Below are 25926 nucleotides of genomic sequence, written 5' to 3'. Positions count from 1 at the left end.
ACAGAAAAACAGAATTTTTTTTCAAATGAACTTAGATATTCTAAACTTACAGTTGAGAGAACTGAGACACTTTAATGTCCTAAACTGATTAATTATTTATGACTTGTTGTGACTCTTTTAACAAACCCATGCAAAAAAAGGTTGGAAAAAAATACCATTATCAAATCCTTTTAATGTTCATAGTCATCTGAATCGGTGTTTCGAATCGCCATCACTATCACTTAAACTGATCACCAAAGATTCGCATAATTCTTCGATAATTCCGTCTCTATCCCAATACATATTTTCCAATGAGGTGACATGAAAGCAATATTTTTCCCACTTTTGAACTGTAATACTATCAATCGCCTGTTCTGAAAGCTTAAAAAGTTTCGATGTCAATATCCCCAGTTACGTTGCAATCTCGAATGAAACTTTTTACTTCTACCCAAACATACTCAATAGCATTAATATCGCAATGATATGGTGGTAACCTCAAAGCTAGAAATCCATGCTCTTTGAGCATCTTGTCGAATTTAAATAGTTTAGTTGTGGGCGAGTTTCTTTTGACCAAATTAAGCAATTCAATTTTTCTCATATCTGGGGAATGAGAAATGTTATTTGCAGAGAGCCAATCCATAAGAACTTGCTTCTTATTAGACCAATTTGGAACTTCGTTTAATCGAATAGAGTGATATGAAGCGTTATCAATTATAACAACAGCATTTTTAGGAAGGTTTGGAATCAGTTTTTCTTCTGCCCACTTTTCGAAGATCATAGAATTCATTTGCCTGTGGTAATTGGCTTTGTATAGTAAGTTTGAATTCGGTAAAAAAAAACATTTCTCCACCCGCACACAAAATTATTATGCGCCGCGAGGCATTTCCGGCTTGTAGCACTCCACATTCTTCTTTAGACTGCCAACATTTTCCATAAGTTAAATTACTATCAATCCAAGTTTCATCTAGATATACAATCGGTCTTTTCTCCTCCCTGAAACGTCTTATTGCTCTCAAATACTGCGTTCTGGGTAAAACAATGTCACTTCACTCCATGATAAGTTTCCTTTGATTCTGGGACTTTTTAAAACAAAATCCGATTTCATGAAGTATTTTCCTTAAAGTTTCTCTTTTCCAAGGAAAATTATTTTTTTCTTTAAATACAGAATCAATTTTGGAACAGTTGGCACTCTTTTCTCGATCACGTAAAATTCGTGAATAGTTCTTCTTGTAACGTCTACATCAAAATCTTTCAAAGCTAAGGTTTCGATGGTTTTCTTTACTCTGGCGTTTTTTTTTTTTAGGAGGTTTAAATTTTGGCTTACCTTCACCTTTTGATTCCCTGCAAATTCTTTTAACAGTCGACCCCGATGCGCCCACAATTGCACTTGCACGTTTTATGACTTTAGAAAGGGGAACAAGGAGGCGATTCTTTTTCACAGAATGTCAGCACATTATTCAATATTCTTTTGTAAGAGCTACTGAAACGCTTAACAACAGAACTTGTTGACTGCACTGGATCCATCATACAAATTAATAATAAAAAATAATGCAAAAAAGAGAACAAAAATCAAGCTAGTACTAGTACAGCGACAGACAAGAAAGCACGTGATTTCGCATTGGCAACCAATCCGTACATACTTCATTTCTTTCTCCCCTTCAGCATGAATCGACTATTCTTGGCAAAATGCCAAGAAAGGATCTACAAATGGTGGGCGAACTATAGTTCCACAATTCCTTTTTTGGAATATACTATTAATTTTCCTCCGACTGTCACATAAAAGAAAACTCAAGTTCCTCTGAATCTAAATATCAGCCCGACCTGTGTTCTAAATTCCTTCTGAACTCTATCTTGTTTACAGCCGTTACTCAGATACCGAACGCTTTCCTTGTCAGCTGTCAGTCACACATCCACCTTCTCGGCAAGCATGCACACTCCATGAAACTGGTAAGCAAGAAGTTAGGTATAAATAATATCTGGCACATTGTCTCCATTAGTGACAAGAGAATGTCTTCATAAAAAGCAACCTTTGATAATTTTAAATTACAATAAAATTCTTTTAAGTAATACAAATATCAAATCTGGTAAGTACATCAATTTTTTTTGACTTCTTTACATATCACTTTTGACAAAACAATTTCCATAACGGGCACATCGCAAGTGCTGACAATGCATGTTATGAAAACAAAACTAATAAACATTTTAACATAATTCGTAAAAATATTCAGAATTTTAAATATGATTATTTTTACAACCTCATTAACTTCTTTATATTGCTCCAGTCCTGAAAATAGTTCAGGATCAAATTTATTTGCTTACACTTGGATTAAGGATTAAATGAAGTATATAAATTCTCATCATCATCATCATCCAACTCCTGCTGTGTAACCTCAAAGGGTGTACACAACATGATAGCGCTACATGAAAAATTTACATCATTACTAACTTCCTATCTACAATTTTCCTCCAAATCAGGCTGTTACCTCAAGACTCCCGCATTATCGGATATTATATTTCTATCTTCTAAGGCACTTTTTACTGTATCAATCCTCCTATATCTTGGTCTTCCTATGGGTCTTTTTCCTGCCAACCTGGAGGAGAATGCTTGTTTTGCTAATCTTTCCATGCCCATTCTGTTTAAGTGATCATACCACCTGAGATTAGCTCTGCTAAGGCATTCCTGGATGCTCACAATGTCAAGTTCTTTTCTAATATCCTCATTTTTAATATGATATTACCATTGATGCCATCTGTTCATGCCCCCTAATCTTTCTCAGGACTCTCATATCTGCGGTCTCTAGTCTTTGGTCAAGTGTTTTACTTTTGACCCAGCTCCTTTTGATACATTCGTTAAAATCGGTTTGAACACTGCCTTGTATACAGATAATTTAGTGTTTGGACTAATTTCTCTCTTATTCCATATAAATTTATTCAGTTGACTTCCTACCATACCAGCTTCTTTGATTCTGTTGTCTATTTCCATATTTAATTTACCATCTTCACTAAAAATCGTGCCTAGGTAGCTGAAATGTTTCACTTGTTCTATAGGTTCTCCATTCGCAATGCAGTTTATATTTTCAATGCTTCTGCCTATTTTCATTGTCATTGTCCTGTTATCACTGATCTTTATACCTTATCTATTACAACGGTTATTCAATTTAGTCAGGGAATCTTACAGGCTTGCAACATATTTATTTAGAAGTATAACATCGTCCTCATAAAGCAAAGAGCTGAGATTAACATCTCCAATTTTGATATCAAGTTTAATACCACTTTCCTTCATAATGTGATTTTTTTAGATAATGAATAACAGAGGGAATAATGTACATCCTTGTCTGACACCAGATTTAACATTTAACCATCTTCCTGTACTTTCTTCAATCCTAACTGCTGACCTACAACTCAAATAAAGTCTAAGTATTGCTTTATATAATGCCCCATTGACACCATATAACTGTAGCGTATGGATAAAGGATTAATAGCTTCTTTCTTGGCACCTTGTCATGTGCCTTTTCCAAATCTACAAAACATAAATACAGATCTTTGTTATATTCCCATGATTTCTCAACTGTTTTTTGTAAAGTGAAGATCTGATCCTGACAGCCTCTATTTGGCCTGAATCCAGCTTGTTCTTCACCAGTCTTTTCTTCCACAATCATTCTCAACTGTTTCTCAAGTATCTTACCAGATACCCTTACTGAAAATCCTACCAGGTACCCTCAGTAGAGAAATACCTCTGCAATTCTCCGTTCAGGTTTATTTCCCTTTTTATATATGGGTACTATGAGAGCTCTACTCCAATCATCCAGAATTCGTCCCTCTGTGCAGGCCTTCTGAACTATGCAGTGCAGCCAGTGTAAGACTTTTATATCTGCATACCTGAGCATTTCTGGTCAAATATCATCCACTCCTGCTGCCTTTCCACATTTCAGGGCTTTGATGGCTTTTTCTATTTTAAGTATAGATATGTATTCCTGACTGCATGCCTGTTGAATGATTTTTACCACTGTGCTGTTATCACTGCTTGTTTCATTTAGCAATTTTTTAAAGTAATTACTCCATACTTCAAGGATATCTTTTTTTCTCCAGTTTTCATGTCACCTTTATCATTTCTAATTTCTTTTACAGCACTCTTTCCTTCATTTCTGAGCTTCTTCAACAAACTGCAGAACATCTTGCCACCTTCTCGATATCAATGACTTCAAGGAGTAGTATGATAGAATTTCTCTTTCCTAGGATGGTTCTCCCACAATGAATCTCTTGACTCCATGGAGGTCTGAATAATTATCATCATCATCATCATCATCAAATTCCTGCCATGTACCCTCAAGGGGGGAAAAAGGATATGACAGTACCACATGAGAAAAATTACATCATTACTAACTTCCTGTCTACAATTTTCCTCCAAATCAGTCTGTTACTTGTCAAGACTCCATCATTATCAGATCTTTTCTATTTTCTAAGGCACTTTGTACCGTATCAATCACCTGCATCTTGGTCTTCCTCTGGGTCGTTTTGCTGCCAACCTGGCAGAGAACACTTGTTTTTCTAATCTTTCTTCGCCCATTCTGTTTAAGTGACCATACCACCTGAGATTAGCTCTGCTAACGCATTCCTGGATGTTGACAATGTCAAGTTCTTTCCTAATATCCTCGTTTTCAATATGATATTGCCATTGATGCCATCTATTCACGCTATTTTTCTCAGGACTCTCATATCTGTGGTCTCTAGTCTTTGGTCAAGTGTTTTACTTCTGACCCAGCTCTCAGATCCATAAGTTAAAACTGGTTTGCACACTAGCTAATTTAGTGTTCTGACTAATTTCTCTCTTATTCCATATGAATTTATTCAATTGACTTCCTACCATACCAGCTTTGCTGATTCTGTTGTCTATTTCTATATTTAATTTACCATCTTAAGTAAAAATCGTGCCTAAGTAGCTGAAATGTTTCACTTGTTCCACAGGTTCTCCATTCACAACATAGTTGACATTTTCAATGATTCTGCCTATTTTCATTGTCTTTGTCTTTTTATTGCTGACCTTCATACCATATCTGTTACAACAGCTATTCAATTTAGTCAGAGAATCTTGCAGACTTCTAGCAGATTTATTTAGAAGTACAACATCATCCGCATAAAGCAAAGAGCTGACATTAACATATCCAATTTTGATATCACGTTTAATACCACTTTCCTTCATAATATGATCCATATAGATAATGAATGACAGAGGGCATAATGTACATCCTTGTCTCACACCAGATTTAACATTAAACCATCTTCCTGTACTTCCTTCAATTCTAACTGCTGACTTACAACTCAAATAAAGACTAAGTATAGCTTGATATAATGCCCCATTGACACCATATAACCATAGCATATTGAATAGCTTCTCTCTTGGCACCTTGTCATATGCCTTTTCAAAATCGACAAAACTTAAATACAGATCTCAGTTTAATAAATTTAGTTTAATCCTTTATCCAAGTGTGAGCACACAAAGTTTGCGCCTGAAAGTATCTTCAGGACTAAGGGTAAAGGTGATACAACACCAGGGCAACTTGTTGCAAAGGTGTAGCAAGCTACAAACACTCCTTTCCCAGTATCTCCATTAATGCAAAACACATCTCCTTGCGGATATGTCTAATGTTATGCATTAAGGGAAGGGCCACTACCCAGACTAGTTTCGACCTTTATTGAGGTCTCTTCAGTGGGAGTCAGGCCCAAGCTGAGATACCAGGCAGAAGCATTCGCAGGTCATCTCTACCTATAGGAGTTGCCAAATGGTGTGCCACCCTTTTTTAATAAATTACTCTGGATTTAGAGACAGATGTTGAAAGTTTATTTTTCACTTGGTTAGAGTATAATAAATTTAGTTTAATCCTTTATCCAAGTGTGAGCAAACAAAGTTTGCGCCTGAAAGTATCTTCAGGACTAAGGGTAAAGGTGATACAACACCAGGGCAACTCGTTGCAAAGGTGTAGCAAGCTACAAACACTCCTGTCCCAGTATCTCCATTAATGCAAAACACATCTCCTTGCGGATATGTCTAAACGAGTACAACACCAGGGCAACGAGTTGCCCTGGTGTTGTATCACCTTTACCCTTAGTCCTGAAGATACTTTCAGGCGCAAACTTTGTTTGCTCACACTTGGATAAAGGATTAAACTAAATTTATTATACTCTAACCAAGTGAAAAATAAACTTTCAACATCTGTCTCTAAATCCAGAGTAATTTATTAAAAAAGGGTGGCACACCATTTGGCAACTCCTATAGGTAGAGATGACCTGCGAATGCTTCTGCCTGGTATCTCAGCTTGGGCCTGGCTCCCACTGAAGAGACCTCCCACTGATGAGACAAGTTCCAGATTTAGCGGCCCCGAGAGAAAGCTCCATGTTCCAGTCTTCTTTTGGATTCCAGTTGCCAGTTACCAGATCCCGAGAGAGAGAGCTCCTATTCAAGTATTGTTTGGTAAGAACCCTTCTAGTTTTTCTTTTGTTGGTTTTTATTTTTTGCGGCCTCGTTCCAATCGGTGCAGGTCCGTTTTAGGGTATTTCCTTTTGGGGACTGAAATTTGCTATTCCGTTGGTAAGGTATTTGCTTTTAAACAATGTCGAAATTCTTGCCAAGAGTTCGTACTCTCGGGATCGAAATTGACCCAAACATCGACAAAGCGACGTTTGTGAGAGCTCTTCTCAAAGTCGTCAAAGCAGAAAGTGTTTATGGGCTTACCCCTTACGGGGGGGGTAGATTCCAATTAGTAACAAACAACATAGAAACAAGAGAAACGCTCCTTAAGGGTGTAGAATGTGAAGGGAAAAAATACCTACCCTTCCTAGTCGGAAGTATTTTAAAATCCATAAAAATTGACAGGTTTCCACTCGAATATCTAGAGAAAGGGGAGGAAATCATTAAAACCATTTTCTCCAAGTGGGGGACTGTCCGAAACGTAACATTCGGACAAGACGCGGATATCCCAGAGTGGAAATCAGGGGAAGTGAGCATTTCAATCGAGATGAAAACCGAGGTCCCCAACTTGATTTTTTTAGGCTCAGCAAGAGTAATAGTCAATTATCCAGGCGTAAGAAAACAATGTTTTCAGTGCACCGCTTTGGGTCACCTTAGCGCTCACTGCCCGAAAAACAACACATGCCGCAACTGCTTATCGACAGAACACACATTGAATCAATGTGATTCACCGTGCCATAAATGTGGGAACACATCCCATAAAATAGATATTTGTCCTAATAGGACCCTTGCAGAAAGAGCAGGAGGCTCCATAACACCTGTGGCAGTAGCCATTCCTAAGCTCACAACACAGGACTCTCGAGCTACCGGCCAAACAGTAAACGAACCACAAACAACTGAACCAGAAGAGTTTCCAGCCCTCCAACTGCCAGTTACCGCAACGACTACTGGGAGGAACGCAGAAGGGAGAATTAGGATGAAAAAGAAACAGAACACTATGAAATCTTACACCAATGAATCGGAAGGCAACAATAACAGTACAGAAACAGAGGAAATGGAAATCAACACCAGTACAACAAAACGACCCATCACACTGGAAGAAGAAGGAGAAATGAAACAAAATAAACAGGATACAAACACCGGTTCTTCTCACGCCATTACAAAACCGGTAAAAAGAAAAGAACCCCGATATGAATATTCGAATGTAACAGAACGAATCCTATTCTATCTTAGGAATAAACCCGAGATAAAAAACAAAGTCCACACAGCTGTACAGGAAAAGGGAGACGTGGCTTTGCAATGTGAAGGTGAGCTAGAGAGTCTTAGAATATGGCTCAAGTTTGGGAAAGTCACTTACGACCGAGCGAAATGGAATGAATGCTTGAAGAGAATATGGCAACTTAATGATGAAGAGTCAGTACACGTACTCACAGTGATGGAAAACGTGGTAAAAGACTATGAGGAAGCGGTAAGAGATAGCAGGGCAAATATGACATAAAAAAAAAAAAAAAAAAAAAAAAAGCCCCTTCTAAGTTTCTTGGTTCTGTTTTTGCATGTTCACGCTTAATCCACATAGGAGGGGGCAGACCTGAGAACCCGAGCGGCGAAGGCTTACAGCGAGGCGGTGCAGCTCCTTGCGGGCTGCATCACTCGGGCCAGGCTCTTCCCCCGTTCTTGCAGTACTTTTCTGTTAATTCACCGACTTTTGTTGTTCTCTTTATGCGTGTTCTAGCTCCTTTGTTGTTTCTGTTTTTGTTGTCCTCTTTATGCGTGTTCTAGCTCCATTGTTGTTTCTGTTTATGTGTGTCCTAGTTCTTTTGATTTTCAATTTATGTGTGTCTTCCTGCATTTGTTTTTTCACTTCTTTCATCAGCCAGACATCTGAAGAGGTGGCTGGCCGGAGAACGCGGAGGAGAACGGATGGAGGGAGATAATGTCGGAGATCTGCTTGGTGCTGGCATTTAAGTCAGGCCAGGTGGATCGACTGAGGCCTCTTTTAACTACCTACTACTATCCACTCTATCTTTCTTCTCCTCTCTCTCTATCAAGCTGACTCTCAGCACAACTTTTTTTTTAAATCTAAAGAGGCCAGTGATGAAAGGCATGAACTCCCATTCTACCTCAATAAAGGTCGAAACTAGTCTGGGTAGTGGCCCTTCCCTTAATGCATAACATTAGACATATCCGCAAGGAGATGTGTTTTGCATTAATGGAGATACTGGGACAGGAGTGTTTGTAGCTTGCTACACCTTTGCAACGAGTTGCCCTGGTGTTGTATCACCTTTACCCTTAGTCCTGAAGATACTTTCAGGTGCAAACTTTGTTTGCTCACACTTGGATAAAGGATTAAACTAAATTTATTATACTCTAACCAAGTGAAAAATAAACTTTCAACAGATCTCAGTTATATTCCCATGCTTTCTCGACTATTTGTCGTAAAGTGAAGATCTGATTCTAACAGCTTCTATTTGGCCTGAATCCAGCTTGTCTTCACCAAGCTTTTCTTCCACAATTCTTCTCAACCGTTTCTCAAGTATAATTGCATAGATCTTCCCAGGAACACTCAGTAGGGAAATACCTCTGTAATTCTCACATTCAGTTTTATTTCCCTTTTTATATATGTAAGTATGTAAGTTCTTTTCACTTAAACTCTGATATTCTAGGTCTAGCTACTCACTGATGAGACCTCAAAAAAGGTTGAAACCGATCTGGGTAGTGACCTCTCCTCATAATGTAAAGCAGTACTACATCTCCTAGGAGCTGTGTGTTTTTACATTATGAGAAAATATCATGAATATTGAGGGAACTTGCTCCACCTTTGCAACGAGTTACCTTGGTGTGGCACTACCAAGTGGTCACTTACGCTTGGATCCACTGACAGTTCGTCAGCATGAAATATTCAGATCGTAGTTTTCGATCTTAGTTTCGCTTACTGGCTAAAAAACAATAAGGGATTTTTATCCCCTTAACTTATCAACCTCGCCAGAAAAAAAATAGCCGTTTGACTTTTCATCTTGGTATTAGAGCTGTTGCGCAAACTGAATATGAATTCAGCAATAAGGACTAATGGGATATCAGCATGGATGCTAAAAGTGTTCAGCTGAACTGGTGTTCCTTTGACCAGTCTATATAATTTGAGTCTCAGAACAGGGAAGATTCTACAGAAGAATGAAAGGAATATATGGTAACCTAAAAGCAAAAAGGTGGTGCAAAGACTGATATAACCAACTATTAACCTATTAATATAACTAGAGTGGTGGTGAAGATTTTTGACATATTTTATTATTATTGATTAGAGTTTGCATTCAGAAATAGTTTGATAGAGAATCTCTCCTTTGCAATGAACAGCATGGGTTTACTAAGGGAAGGTCATGTTTTAGCAACGTGCTTACATTCTGTAATAATGTCACCACTAAGTTAGACAAGGGGAATGGATACACCATGATACTTGTGGATTTTATTAAGGCTTTTGACAGCATACAGCATTGTAGACAGTTGCATAAATTGGAGGATATGGGTTTGGATTATAGAATATTAGCATGGATAAGAGGATGACTGACTGACAGATATCAAAAAGTGGTATATGGGGGATGTGAGTATGTAAGATTTAAGGTAACAAATGGTATACCACAATTCAGTCCTTGATCCACTGATATTCAGTCTGTATATTATTGATATTGGGAAGGATTTGACAGATGACATAAAGATATTTGCTGATTATGCAAAGATAGGCAATTTAATCAGGAATGTGGCTGATATGCAGTACTTGCAGAATGATTTGAATAGGCTGGAATTGTGGGTATAGGAAAATACCTGTGAGTTCATTGTTTGTAAATGTCAAGTCATGCACTTTGGTGTGATGAGATATCCAGTGTCATATTTTATTATTATTATTACGTGACACCTCCAAGGAGTCCAAAGACTCATCGAGAGAAGGAACCTACTCTACAGCTCTCCACCTCCACCAACTATAGCGAACTGCATCATCTACACCAATACCATCTGCTGTCCACCACCACCACCAGTATTCTCACAGACAATCACAAACATCCATGACAGGATTCAAACCCACTGCCTTTTGGCTGGAGAGTGGATATGCTAACCACTTGGCCAACCAGACCGTCATATTGGTGGAATTATGCTAGAAGAAACTGATCAGTGTTGAAGAATCTTGGCACTTTAGTAGACAGAAAGTTTAAGTTCTAGGTCCATATAGCAAAGACTGCAAATACAACTCGGTGAAACGAACTTTGACATGCCATGATAAGGATGTCATTTTGCCTCGTGATAAGACCTGGCTGGCTGGCCGAGTGGTTAGCGTGTCTGCTCTCCAGTCAAGAGGCTGAGGGTTCGAATCCCACCAAGGGCATGGATGTTTGTGATTGTTTGTGGAAATACCAGTGGTGGTGGTCGGCAGTAGATGACGTTGGTGTAGTTGCGGTCAGTTGATGGATTGTGAGTGGTGGAAGCAGAGCTGTAGAGTAGATGCCCTCCCTCGATGAGTCTTTGGACTCCCTGGAGGTGACAAATAATAATAATAAGACCTCACTTTGACTATTGTTTGCAGGTCTGGTCTCCTGATTTCCGTGATGATTCTGATACAGTGGAGAGGGTGCAAAGGAGAGTGTTAAAAATGATATCAGGATTATGGAATACTGATTATGAAGACAGATTGAGAATTCGTAAACTGCAGATACTAGCAACAGGAGAAAGGGGATCACATGATTGCAATTTGCAAACTTCTAAAAGGATTGTACAGGATTTCTGTTGATGCAAATTTTACATTTTATGGAGGGTAGAGAAAAGACAAGAGGGCATCCTTGAAAACTGAGAATGAATGCCTTCAAGAAAGGGGGTGTGATCTAGGTTTTTCTGTTGTAGAGCAATTCATGATTGGAATTGAATATTGTGTTTGCAAGTAGTGTGAATGAATTCAAGAACAAAAATTTGCTAACCTTTTTGAACCGCATCGATGAGGACAATGATTTTTTGCAGCATGTTTGTTTCTCTGATGAGGCAACATTTCACATGAGTGGAGTAGTCAACAGACACAATGTAGGGATCTGAAAACCCACATGCCAAAAGAGAACACATTCGAGCTAGTCCAAAACTCAATGTGTGGTGTGTACTAATGCATGATCTAGTGATTGGTCCTTTCTTCATTCTTGAAAAAGAAATTAATGGAAATGTGTTCTTAGACATGCTCAATAATTATGCCATTCCCCCATCTACAAGAGATGCAACCAAATGTTATATTTCAACATGATGGAGACCCCCACACACACACCCCATTGGTCTCGTGTTGTTCTGAATCGTCTTAATCGAGAATTCCTGAATCGCTGGATTGGCGGAGATGGTCCATCTCATGGCCACAAGGTCACCGGACATTACACCCCTAGCCGTGTTACCAGCGGCGCACATATTGAATTTGTTCATTGACTTTTTTTCTATATGTTATGCATTGAAGTCTAACTTTGTGTTCCATTTCAAGTATACACTGAAGAGTTATAATGCATTATAATCAGGGTAAACATTTGTGGACACCCTGTATATTCTTGCCACATCTAATTTGTACTGTGTAGAATACCAGCAAAATATTAATATGTTTATTAAATTAATATTATTCTTTTTCTCTCTTAATGGTATTTATACTGTGAAGCACTGTTATATCTTATCCTAAATGCTTGTTCATACTATTGCAAAACTGAGTTATTGATATACTATGGGGGAAGGGAAACGAGAGAGAGAGTGACACCACTGAATTTTAGAAATTTTCTATTTGTCTTAAGTTTCTAAACTTACGTTGCAGTAGATCACGAGCTGTCTCAGAAAAACCAAATTCAGAAGTTCCATTTTCTATCTGTTTTGCAGGTTGGTATTTGTGGAAGGACAGGTAGCGGAAAGTCTTCTCTGGTGATGGCTCTATTTCGTATGCTTACAGTTACTGAAGGAAAGATATCAATCGATGGAGTTGATATTGCAGATGTTCCCCTTTGGATTTTAAGATCAAAACTATCAATAATTCCTCAGGAAGCCATTTTGTTTTCTGGCACTATAAGGTGAGATATTATTTTGAATAATTCTCTTCCCCAATATCTTATGAGATTAAAATCAGTCAAGTATTCTATAAGAAAATATTTCTGTATACGATGTGTTGAAATAAGTAGCGAGACAGCACTATATTTCAGAACTTTAAATTGCACATATCTCTGTAGCATGTAGGCCCTTCTTTGGACATCACACCTCACACCCATCTAGGCTTGTTATACCAATTTGTGATAATTAGATATTTTGGACTATATTTCCCTCAACATGACCAACATTCCTTCTAACATTGTCAGATACACTGATGTCGCATCCCATTGGTAGTGTTTTGGGTTGAAATTGGGACTCTTTCAAGCTAGTCAAGTTTCTCTTCATTTTCAAAAAGACTATATTTCATTAGCATCTAAAGTATGACATAGTCTACTTATTGTACATATCGTACAATGAAGGACTGCTGATCAACATGAGACAAGTCTGGTGTTGAGTCAACACTTATGGAATAGTATTTAGCTATTTTAAGTTCTTCCACAATAAATTTGATTACTTTCTCACCCATTATTTTAATAAATTCCTCATATGTGGCAAAGGAAAGATGGGAAACGAAACCTTTTCCTTTTTCCCCCCTTTTAGCAATGTGCTCAGCAAGAAAGGGATCAAATCTAGACACATCGTTACATTTCCATTATGCACAGAACTGAAAATGTCATCCTTTCCCCTCAAAGCAAGTCCTCTACTGGCCAATGTTTTTACAACTGCAACTACTTGTTTTAACACCACCTTCCAGTACTTCATTTCTTCTTCCAGTTGCTGAGTTATTTGTAAGTCAATCCTCCCTGCAAGATTTGCTCTTTGTTTCAGAGCTATCAGACAGTTCATATGACTAGTTGCTTTCTTGTGATGACTCACTTGTGCTTCTGCATTTTTCCAGTCATTAAATCCACTGACAAAGTGACTCTCATCAGCTCCCCTTCCACCAAAAAGGTGACAAGACGCACAGAAGATCTTTCCAGTACTAGGAGAGTAAACAAGAAAATCTCTTATTTTTTTTGGTTTTTAAGAAACTTATTGAGATTCCCCTCAATGAGTTTCTTAGAAACATGTCTTACTTTGTCAGGATAATCTCTTTGTGATATTGAAAGATCAGTGTCTAAATTTTGTGGAAACCCATTAATTGCGATATACTCGGGTGTTACATCATGAATCCACTCAGCTGGGTCATTACTCACTATCACCTGTGCTGCCAAATTGTTGGGATTTATTGTAGGCATGTCATTTGAAACAGATTCAATTTCTGTCTCCTCAACCACTTCTTGTTCTTTTTCCAAATCACAATTACTGTTAGCAGATACTAACACAAACAAACTGTCCAGTTTTCTTGTCTTTGATACTACTTCGTTAATTTTCACTTCCTTTTCTTTTCTCCTCTTCTTATATTCACTACCACTAAGTCGCTTTCTACCATCACTCATGTTTTAAAATTTAAATAGTAATTTAAAACAAGCAGGAAGTATCAGAATGATTTACACAATTTGTAACTTGTGTAAATCATTAAATTGCACACATCTTGTGTAAAACTTTAAATTGCACATATCTCTGTAGTCCAAAGAAGGGCCTACATTGGACATCACACCTATCTAGGCTTGCTATACCAATTTATGATAATTAGATATTTATAAAATATCTAATTATCACAAAACTATAAAAGCAAACATAACTTTTTTGTATAAAAACTTTTGTATATAAAACTTTTTTGTATAAAAAAAGTTTTATACAAAACTATAAAAGCAAAACAATAAAACAGTATTACCTCCACTCTGATGACAACATATGACAAAGGCACTGAAAACTCTAAAAATAATTTCCGATTTAGCACATCTTAACTGCCACAAAGATATCAGGATACTGAACTAAAGAGTTGAAGGAAGGGCAACAATTAACAATCTTAATTTGAATTCAAAATAATAAAGAAGGAAAAGTTGTTACAGTTAGTAAGAATAATACCGACACAAAATTAATTAGCATCAATCTCTCCTAACTGCAATCCCTATCGCCTTTGTGTCAAGTTATCGACAACAATACAGTAGCTTTCCGTGCACGTGGCTCGGTCTGTATAGTTATGCTGAATCTGATTACATGCCAATATGCTTGCAGACTAAACTTACAATGAGGAAAAGAAAAATCTTTCTCTACTTGTGAGTAGATGCAGCATATAAGGAACATGTTATAATTACAAAAATGAGAGCCTGGAAATTTCTGCCTCCCCTCAAAATTTGCCGCTCTAGCCCCGGCCTATACTACCTATACCTAAATATGCTATTGTATGTATGTATATATATATATATATATATATATATATATATATATATATATATATATATATAGTAGGAAATGATTGTGAGACATACAAAAATATTTTGGGAAAATTTAGAGAAAAGAGCAAAGCTAATAATAGGTTTATGATTCAATCTCCAGTCTTTATCTTCCCTGTATCCTGTTACTAGGTGTTCATCTGGATATTGGATCCATCTGAATGAATAGGCTTTCAATTTGGAACTAATTCAACCACATTGTATTTTGTATTTGTGTCAGGCTCAAACTGCACACAAACATAATCTGTTGGATTTCTGCTCAGGACATGGACTGGTTATTACTAACACCATGTTCCAACATAAAAATGTGCACAAATTCACATGGAGAGAAGAGGCTAGGAATAAGAAAAATCTCATTGACTATGTTATTGTTGATAGTGATGTTTTCTCCCTGGTGCAGGACACCAGAGTGTACAGAGGATTTGAAATTGGAAGTGATCACTATTTAGTCTTGAGCAGGATAAAATTGAATTTCATATTGAAAAGAATAACATGTAAGAAAGTTTTAAAGCGAATAAAAGTTGAGCAGCTCTCAGATGTGAACTGTAGACTAAAATAAAGAAATATTATTGAAAAGAAAATGAAAGAGTTTGAGAACAGGAGTCAAACCTTAGAGATTCAGTGGCAAACTCTGAAGGAAACATTGATTGATTCTGCAAGAGAGGCATGTGGTGAGGTTGTGTGCAAGGATAAAAAAATCAGAACTCCCTGGTGGACACAGGAAGTTAAAGAGGCAGTGAAGGAAAAGAAGAATGCATATCAAAAGTTCCTGGCAAATAAGTCAGCTTTTACAGAATACAGAGACAAATGTAAGAAAGCTAAACAGTGTGTAAAACTAGCTAAACAAAAGTCATGGGAGGACTTTGGCAAGAATATAGAAAATAAATATCAAGAAGGTGGCAAAATATTCTGGAGGTTGTTGAAGAAGCTTAGGAATGGAGGAAAGAGTGCTGTAAAAGGAATTAGAGATGATAAAGGTGAAATGAAAACAGGAGAAAAAGATATCCTTGAAGTATGGAGTAATTACTTTGAAAAACTGCTAAATGAAACAAGCAGTGATGACAGCACAGTAATAAAAAACACTTACCAGGCATGCAGTCAGGAATACATATCCATACTTGAAGTAGAAAAAGCCATCAAAGGCTTGAAATGTGGAAAGGCAGCAGGAGTAGATGATATTCGACCAGAAATGCTGAAGTATGGTGGTATAAGAGTCTTACAGTGGCTGCACTGCATAGTTCAGAAAGCCTGGACAGAGGGACGAATTCCCGATGATTGGAGTAGAGCTCTCATAGTACCTATATATAAAAAGGGAAATAAAACTGAATGTGAGAATTACAGAGGTATTTCCCTACTGAGTGTTCCTGGCAAGATCTATGCAAGTATACTTGAGAAACGGTTGAGAAGAATTGTGGAAGAAAAGCTTGGTGAAGAACAAGCTGGATTCAGGCCAAATAGAGGCTGTCAGGATCAGATCTTCTTCACTTTACGACAAATAGTCGAGAAAGCATGGGAATATAACAAAGATCAGTATTTAAGTTTTGTCGATTTGGAAAAGGCATATGACAAGGTGCCAAGAGAGAAGCTATTCAATACGCTGCAGTTATATGGTGTCAATGGGGCATTATATCAAGCAATACTTAGTCTTTATTTGAGTTGTGAGTCAGCAGTTAGAATCGAAGGAAGTACAGGAAGATGGTTTAATGTTAAATCTGGTGTGAGACAAGGATGTACATTATCCCCTCTGTTATTCATTATCTATATGGATCACATTATGAAGGAATGTGGTATTAAACCTGATATCAAAATTGGAGATGTTAATGTCAGCTCTTTGCTTTATGTGGATGATGTTATACTTCTAAATAAATCCGCTACAAGTCTGCAAGATTCTCTGACTAAATTGAATAGCTGTTGTAATAGATATGGTATGAAGGTCAGCAATAAAAAGACAAAGACAATGAAAATAGGCAGAATCATTGAAAATGTCAACTGTGTTGTGAATGGAGAACCTGTGGAACAAGTAAAACATTTCAGCTACTTAGGCACAATTTTTACTGAAGATGGTAAACTAAATATAGAAATAGACAACAGAATCAGCAAAGCTGGTATCGTGGGAAGTCAATTGAATAAATTCATATGGAATAAGAAAGAAATTAGTCGGAACACTAAATTAGCTGTATACAAGACTGTGTTCAAACCAATTTTAACTTATGGATCTGAGAGCCGGGTCAGAAGTAAAACACTTGACCAAAGACTAGAGACCGCAGATATGAGAGTCCTGAGAAAGACTAGAGGCGTGAACAGATGGCATCAATGGCAATATCATATTAAAAATGAGGATATTAGGAAAGAACTTGACATTGTCAGCATCCAGGAATGCGTTAGCAGAGCTAATCTCAGATGGTATGGTCACTTAAATAGAATGCGAGAGGAAAGATTAGCAAAACAAGTGTTCTCTGCCAGGTTGGCAGGAAAACGACCCAGAGGAAGACCAAGACACATGCACACTCGGTTTCTTTTTATGCGGTTTTGAAGTTAGCGATGCATATTTCATGCAAATTCGGGGTTTCCCCGTTGTACATAATGAACCGCCTGTTGCAACACACTCTGGCATAACGTAAGTAACATATAAGCAGTGAGTGTCCATGAAGTTTAATTTTGCATGTGAGGAAGTGTTTGTCTTTTCATTATTGTAAGGCTAAATTTTGCTAATTTTTATTTTAAAGATTTAAGTTGGCCCATTAGAGAAAAAAAGCACTGAAGAAAAGCAATTTCTTTGGAAATGAAAATTGCAATTTTAGATCACTTAGCACAGTGGTCGCCAAAGGGGTCGATATAACATTGTTAGGGGTCGATTGGGGATCGACAGAAAAATATAAGACATCATTGTATGGGTAATATTTAATTCGGTTAACTTGGATTACCTCCATGACAAAAGACATGGAGGTAATGACAACGCAATTAAGAGTGAATCGTGGGATCAGTACCTCCATCTTATAGGTCCATGAATAGGACCTGTAAGATGGAGAAAGGTCATGAAAATAATTACTGAGGCCAATCAAGTAGGCCAAAATGATGTATTTACCAATAAACGGATGTTGGTGGTTCCTGCTGGCCGGCGCATTGGGAGCAAGATTGCAACACATGCGCGGTTCTTATTTACTGATACTTACAAGTATTCGATCCCAGTCTCATTTTTGCACATCGACATACAAGTGAGCGTTAATGTTCTAAAATTCATCAACATACATATTATAATTCAATCGTTATTCATTCACGAACTAAACTTCTCTATGTTGAAGAGTTGAGCAGCGCTGGTAGTAATACCAGTGATATTAATACCAGTAGTTTATTAATATCACTAATAATACCAGTGATATTACTAGTGATAGTAATAGTAGTATAATAATATATACTATATTATACATACAATAAACACTGTAACTATAAAATAAAAAATCTAAAAACTGACATAAGCATCTTTTTTTGCTTGTCCTATTATAATTATGTAATACTAAAATAGAGGGTCGATAAAAAGTCAAGAAACTCTTGAATGGGTCGACGGGCAAATAACTTTGGCAACCCCTGGCTTAGCAAAAGGAGAGGGATCTATGGCGATTGATAAACATTTCAATTTAAGCAAATCTACCATAAGAGCAATTAAAAAGAATGAAGTCGTAATAAGAAAATCTGTCATTTCTGGCACAAAACTAAGTGCCAAATTATCATCGTACCCAAGAGATGCTTTATTAGAAAAAAAGAAATGAGCACTCATAATTTGGATTGAAGAATTAAATCAAAGAAGAATTCCTATAATTGGTTATTTAAATAAACAAAAAGCTCTTCGGTTTTATGAACAGATGAAGCAACTGGAGCCATCTACTTCCGCTTCCCAAGCTGATAAAAAGTTTTTGGCTAGCAAAGGATTGCTAACCAGGTTTTTAAAAAGGAATGCACTTCATAACATGAAGTATACAGACGAGGTTGCAGCAACAGATGAAGAAGCAGCCAAATATTTTCAATTAAGTTAGCCAAAATTATTGAAGGTGGTGGATATTGTCCCGATCAAGTATTTAATGCTGATGAAACAGGATTGTTTGGGAAGAAAATGCCTAGTCAAACTTACATCACAAAGTCTGAGTGGGTTTAAAGCAAGCAAAGATCGAGTAGAGTTGTTACTTTATAGCAATGCATCAGGGGATCGAATGTTGAAACCCCTCCTAGTAAATTGATCACTATGACCACGTGCTCTAAAAGGCAAAGATCTAAAACAGCTGCCAGTACATTGGATGGCTAATACAAAGGCCTGGGTAACAACTGCTGTATTTACTGAATGGTTCAATAATTGCTTTGTACCAGAAGTGGAAACATATATGAAGCAAAAAGCTCTCGATTTTAAAGTTTTATTAATTGTTGACAATGTGCCAAGTCATCTCATTTAGAACATCCAAATGTGCAGGTAGTGTTTTTTCCACCCAACAGCAAGCATTATTCAGCCGTTAGATCAAGGCATGATTGCTACTTTTAAAAAATATTGTGTTAAGCACACTTCAATTTATATTGGATAAACTAGAAAATTAATCATTAACAATAACTGGCATTTGGAAAAAATTTTCTATTTTGGACTGTTTAAATCATGTTGCATCTGCTACATGATTTAAATAATGACCACAAACTTTAAATGCCTGCCGGAAAGCAGCATTGCCTGGATGTATTGCAAACAGTGCAACCATTCAAACAACTACATTATCAGCTGAAATCATTACTTGGCACATGAAATTGGTGGAGAAGGTTTTGTTACATTTAGCCAGAATGATGTAGATGAATTGCTTGTGGATAATGTCTTAAGTCAGGGTTTCCCAAATTGTGTTCCACAGAAAGTGAATTAGTGTTCCGTGAAAAATTATCAAAATTAATATTAATATGAGCCTGGAATGGTTTTAAATGCTGCGACTCTAACCAAGGTGTTCCGCTAAAAATTTCATGATTTGTGAAGTGTTCAGTCGTAAGAAAAATTTGGGAAACGCTGCCTTAAGTGATGATGATATTATTGGATATCAATGAACTTTCAATATCGTAAAAGATCCAGAAAACAATAGTGAAGCAGAAGAAAAACCTGTCCCCCTCACTGCAAATATAATTTGAGAAGGTCTTGAACTGTGCAGTAAATTGGAAAATCATTCTCTTGTTCTTCTTCTTCTTCTTCTTCTTCGCGTTATTCCCGCTTCCCATGCAGGGTCCGCGTGTTACTTAGATGCGACTACCTGTTAGTACTACTCCCAATCGACCCGTCGCCTGGTCTGCCGCTGGGGGGATATATATTTTTGACTGTAGAGGTGTATGTTCACGGGGCCGGTTTGCCTGTTTGCGGGATGAAAAACGCCAGATAAACTGGCGGAAAAAACCCTACTGACCGCGCCCAAGACCGGCTAACTTGGCTATGCCTGAGGAAGATCCTCAAATTCCTCACGTCTACAACGGGAATCGAACCTGGGACACTCCTTCCCCAGGCATATGGTTGCGAAGCGCAAAGCCACTAGGCTAACCGCGCGGCTATGAAATCATTCTCTTGTTAATGACACAAATTCTGAATGAGCCTTTAAATTCCAACATGAGCTGAAGAACTGTATGTCTGGATATCACGAGCTGTATAAAAAATTAGTACAATCATCATCACAAAGTTTAATCACTGATTACATTGTCAGAAGAAAAAAATCAGCACAGAACGAGGGTTAAGCTGATTCTGTTTGTGAACAACCATTGCCTTTACACAGATCTGATGCACTGACTATCTCATCATCTGATGAAAGTGATTTCGCACCAGTTTGCAAATGTTGCCAAATATTGTCTAATAGTGACGATAATTCTGATGAAAAAAAATGTAAAAAAAATTGTTACTTTTTAATAAAATTAAATGAATAAAGCTTTAAAACAAACTTATGCATTCTTATTTTCCTGAATTTTTATCAACTTTTTCATGTGATTTTAGGTTTATTTTAATTCATTGCTTCGGTTTTTTGCGGTTTTAGGAAATTATGGAACATATCCCTAATTTTTCAATGTAAGTTAGGTCTTTTTTGTGCATTTTTTATATTTGGTTTTCTGTGGAACGTATCTACTGCATAAAAAGAGATTTGACTGTATATATAGAGGTATATAGATATACCTTTTCTTGTATACTTCACTTTTCATCCATTCTCACAAACCAGTGTCAAAGAAAGTGAGGTTTGGAGACCTTGGTGGCCAATGAACGGGACCACTGCTGCTTATCCATTGTTCAGGGAAAATGTGATTTAAATATTGTGTCACCTGATGGCTATAATGTGTAGGAGCTCTGTCATGCTGAAAAACCATAGAGTCCTTGTTGCTGGGAGAACATCCTCCAATAGTAATTTGTTGTGCAGAAATTGTAGCTAAATGGGCCCTGTTAGACAATTTGGTAACACAGTAGACCCAATCAAGTGATTGTCGATCATATCATACTGCATGTTTACAGAGAAGCGATGTTGTAAATTTATTTTTACAGTGGTATGTGGATTTTTGTTGGACCCTGATGCATTGTTGATTATGAGTGTTGTTGATACCGTCACAAGTAAAAGTAGCTTCATTAGTGAACAGTATTAATGGAATTAATTGACAATTAGCGTTTACTCACTGACTAAATTCCAATCGACTGCCTTCATCTCCTGGGAGCTGTTGCACTCATCTTTCATCCACATTTTGTTCATTTCCACATTCAGAAAAATTTGACTGGAACATACCAGTCTCACTCAGTTTGTTGTAAACACTCTTGAATCTGACAGTTTCCTAATCTCTGTAGCATTCTTAACATTTCTAACACAAAATTGCATCAGATTATAACTACTTCTTAGTTACATCTGATTTGGAGAGCTGCGCATGTATCAGAGCTGTTTCAAACAGCTGCATCTCTGCATCCATTCATAATTAGACATGTGTTCATATGGACTTTTTTTTTACTCAGAATAATCTATGCTACCAAAATATTTACTATTCCTCCTGAAACACTCTGTATATTCAATGTCATTGTTTTTCTACTTTTGTAAACAGTATATGAGATGCAAAATCACCTCAATGAGATTACAACTTGCTTTCATTTTTTAAAATAACCATATGCTATGAATGTACAAATTACCATTTTTAGCAAAATATTTTCTTAAGTTTATAGAGTTTAGTATGAATTGACCTGCACTAATGCTTAAAATTTTATTATCTGTTTTATGTTTAAAGTAAAGAATTTTTTTTTTCATTGCCTAGAGAAAATCTTGATCCAGGAAATGAAAGTACAGATGAAGAAGTCTGGTATGCCCTTGAAATAGCTCAGCTGAAAGATCTCGTAATAAACATGGAAGGAGGTCTAAGTAAGTGCCAACATTACCTACCGGTGACTGATTTTAATTTCTAGCAAGAAATTGCACAAACACACAGAAAAATTCCATTCATTGTCACATGAATGTTCGAAGATGTTTTCAACTTTGAAAAATGAACTGCATTAGGGAATAAATTACACATATAATTTATCTCCATTGAATCACTAAAAAAAAACATAATGGCATAAGCATATTACATTATGTACACTCAAAATAATAAGGCTAAACCAATACAGGAGTGCCATAGGATTCTTCTTTGTCCTATACATATATAATTAATCTCCATTTAATCACTAAAAAAATATAGTAGCATAAGCATGAGTGTGGACAATGAGAGAACAGGTGTGCAAGACAAACAAGGAAATGAGAGAGACTTGGTAGATAAGGACACTGCATGAGAAACATTGATGCTCCAGGAGGAAGTGAATGCATGTGTAGACAAAAAAGAGAAGGGGATGACCTGGAATGTAGGGAAAACAGTTGGATTTGAAGGTTCTCGGATGAGTAATGAGAAAAAGAAATGGCTCAAGGAAAGTATGAAGAAGTTATGTCTAATAAGTGGTATCAGTGAAACTTGTTATAGATCTGGGAATGAGCTGTTATATTTGTATACAAATGCTAGAAGTATCAGAAACAACGAAAATGAAATGGTTCTTGATTGAGTTTGTTCACCAAAAAATTGTTGGAATAAGTGAGATATGGTTGGATGAGGATGACATCCTGACTGGAATAGAGATGGAAGAGTATGATGTATTTTGTGAAGATTATCATCATCAAATTCCTGACATATACTCTTGGGATGGGGGGGGGGGGTTTACAGGATATTATGATAGTACTACATGAAAAACTTATTTCATTACTAATTTCCTATCTACAATTTTCCTCCAAATCAATCTGTCACCTATCAAAACCCCAACATTATCAGATCTTATATTTCTGTCTTCTAAGGCACTTTTTTACTATATCAGTCCACCTACATCTTAGTCTTCCACTGAGTCTTTTTCCTGCCAACCTGGTTGAGAACGCTTGTTTTGCTAATCTTTTCTCTCCTGTTTTGTTTAAGTGACCATACCACCTGAGATTAGCTCTGCTAACACGTTCCTGAATGCTAACAATGTCGTTCTTTCCTTATATTATTGTTTTTAATATGATATTGCCATTGATGCCATCTGTACATTCCCTCTAATCTTTCTCAGGATTCTCATATTTGTGGTCTCTTGTCTTTAGTCGAGTTTTATTTCTAACCCAGCTTTGAGATCCATAAGTTAAAATTGGTTTGAACACTGTAACACTAAGTCAAACCACTAAACTTGTATACAACTAGTTTAGTGGTTTGACTAATCTCTCTCTCTAATCCAATATAAATTTATCCAGTTGACTTCCTACCATACCAGCTTCACTAAAAATTGTGCCTAAATAGCTGAAATATTTTACTGGTTCTATAGGTTCTCCATTCAGGGTTGAGGATGCTTTTCGTGAAGGCAGAATGTTAAAAGGGAGGTACAGTACTACTGATGATAGAAGGAGAATTATGTCCATGCAAGGTTGAGATACAAGGGGGAAATATATTTTTGATTTTTATTAGATATTTCAATATTTAGTATACGTTTGAAATGGCACCAAAAAAGGGCAAGAAATGTAATGTTAAAAAAAGCACTGCAGGTGAGAACAAGAAGGTTAGCCCTGCTTATCGAGGTTATTGAGAAGGTTAATGAAATTGAATTAACCTCGAGAATTGTGAAGTTGAAGTAGATCATCAGAGAGACAACACGAGAAGTGTAAAACGTCGAGAGGCATTTAAATGAACAGAGGGAGAAAGAGAAAATTAAACAAGAAAATAAGAAACAATAAAGCAAGGAAACAGGTAAGTCAGGAAATAATGGAAATCAGGTGAGTGACATTGTTAGTAAAAAAAAAAAAGAAGTTAATTGGTATGGTAACTCTATGAAAAGCATGCTATAGATGAGCAAGTTATAACATCAAGTTTTCCTGGAGTGAAAATTAAGAATATAAAGGAAGCAATTCAAAAACAGAAAAGAAAAGTAAACAAAATCGTATTTGTAGTAGGTATGAACGATTTAACTTGCGATAAGTTCAGTATGAGAGAAGACATGAAATTGTTGTTGGAAGAGGCAAGAGTGAAGAGTGAGAATGTGAAAATCATTATTATTATTATTATTAACATTTGACCTCCATGGAGTCAGAAGCTCTTCGTGGGAGGTACTCACTATTGCATACTATGCTCATCCAACCGTGTCTTAAAAACTGATTCAGTGTGTTCACATCCACAACACAATCGGGCAATGCATTCCACTCACCACCCATCCTCCATGTAAAGAACCTGCCTCTCACTCCTTTGCTGACATCCTCCTTATAGAGTTTCCAGCAATTGCCTCTTGTTCTATTCCCCTCTCCCATTCTATGAAAAATCTCTTCCATGCCTACCTGATAACAACCCCTGACCAGCTTATATCTCAATCATATCCCTCCTATTCACAAAGTTCTGCAACTTACATTCTCTCAATCTGTCCTTGTACTCCACATTCCAAAGACCACTGACTACCTTTGTGAATCTTCTCAGAACTCTTTCCAACATATCCTTGTCACCATGAAAACCTGGTGACCAAATCTGTGCACAATAATCCATATGAGGCCATTGTATTTCTCACAATGGCCTCATAATCTCTTTATTTCTGCATGTCAGGGTCCTCCGAATCACTGCCATTATCAGACGTGGCGTCTTCTCAACTTGTGCAATGTGCCCCCTGAATTTCAGGTCCTTGTCCACCATCACTCCTGGATCTCTCATCTCCTCTACTTCTTTTAAAGTTTCCCCACCAAGTGTATACTTTGCATCCCATCGTTGCTTGCCAAATCTCAAAACGTTACACTTGGCAACATTGAACTGATAGTTCCACTTTCCTGCCCATTCATGCAATCTATTCAAGTCTTCTTGTAAGGCATTAACATCAGCCTGATTGTGCATTGCTCTCCCCAGTTTTGTATCATCCACAAACATCTGGATATCACTAGTTAAACCCAACCCAATATCATTAACATACAAATTTAACAACAGTGGTCCCAAAAACTGACACCTGCGGCACACCGCTGGTGACCTTTCCCTTTCGGGATATTGCACCCCCCATATTCAACTTTCTGATACTATTCCAACAGCATGTCACCGATCCAACACAGAAGTCTGTTATCCAATCCCATCTGTTTTGTTCTATCAAAAGCCTTTGCAAAATCCAAGTTCACACTATATATATGCATCTCCCTTGTCCAAGGTATTTGTCACCTTGTTATAGTACATAAGTAAGTTAGTGAAGCATGATCTCCTCTTAATAAACCCATGTTGATAACCACAGAAAATACTGCTGTTATCAACCCATTTCTATCCTACTTCTCACCAGTCTCTCCAGGACCTTCACCACAACTCCAGATATACAGACTGGCTTATAATTTGAAACTACAGCCTTATCACCACCTTTGTGTAGTGGGACAATTTTATCCTCCTTCCACTCCCTTGGAACCTGTGCTGTTCCATACTCTTATTAAACAGGCATGCCAGTGCTACTGCCAGTTCCCTGGAACATTCCCTTAAGATGTGTGGTGATATGTCATCAAATCCTATTGCCTTATTAACATTCTTCTTCTTCTGCAGCTTCTCCCACTTAAG

The 25926-nt window shown here is 37.1% G+C and overlaps 1 protein-coding gene across 3 annotated transcripts in view; it reads left to right on the top strand.

Moving 5' to 3' along the window:
- LOC150104479 (ATP-binding cassette sub-family C member 8-like) overlaps positions 1 to 25926 on the top strand; it is an 822612-nt gene that overhangs the window by 731323 nt on the left and 65363 nt on the right. For all 3 annotated transcript variants that reach the window (XM_090395659.1, XM_090395657.1, XM_090395658.1), the window contains exons 29-30: positions 12317 to 12504; positions 22135 to 22238. In XM_090395659.1, the coding sequence (XP_090251785.1) occupies positions 12317 to 12504; positions 22135 to 22238 (292 nt within the window). The remainder of the gene's footprint in view (positions 1 to 12316; positions 12505 to 22134; positions 22239 to 25926) is intronic.

The sequence above is a fragment of the Typopeltis vanoorti genome, chromosome 7, assembly GCF_054136105.1.
Source record: "Typopeltis vanoorti isolate ZY-2024b chromosome 7, IOZ_Tvanoo_1.0, whole genome shotgun sequence".
In the NCBI taxonomy this organism is placed as follows: domain Eukaryota; kingdom Metazoa; phylum Arthropoda; class Arachnida; order Uropygi; family Thelyphonidae; genus Typopeltis; species Typopeltis vanoorti.
This window is presented reverse-complemented; position numbering and strand designations above follow the sequence as displayed.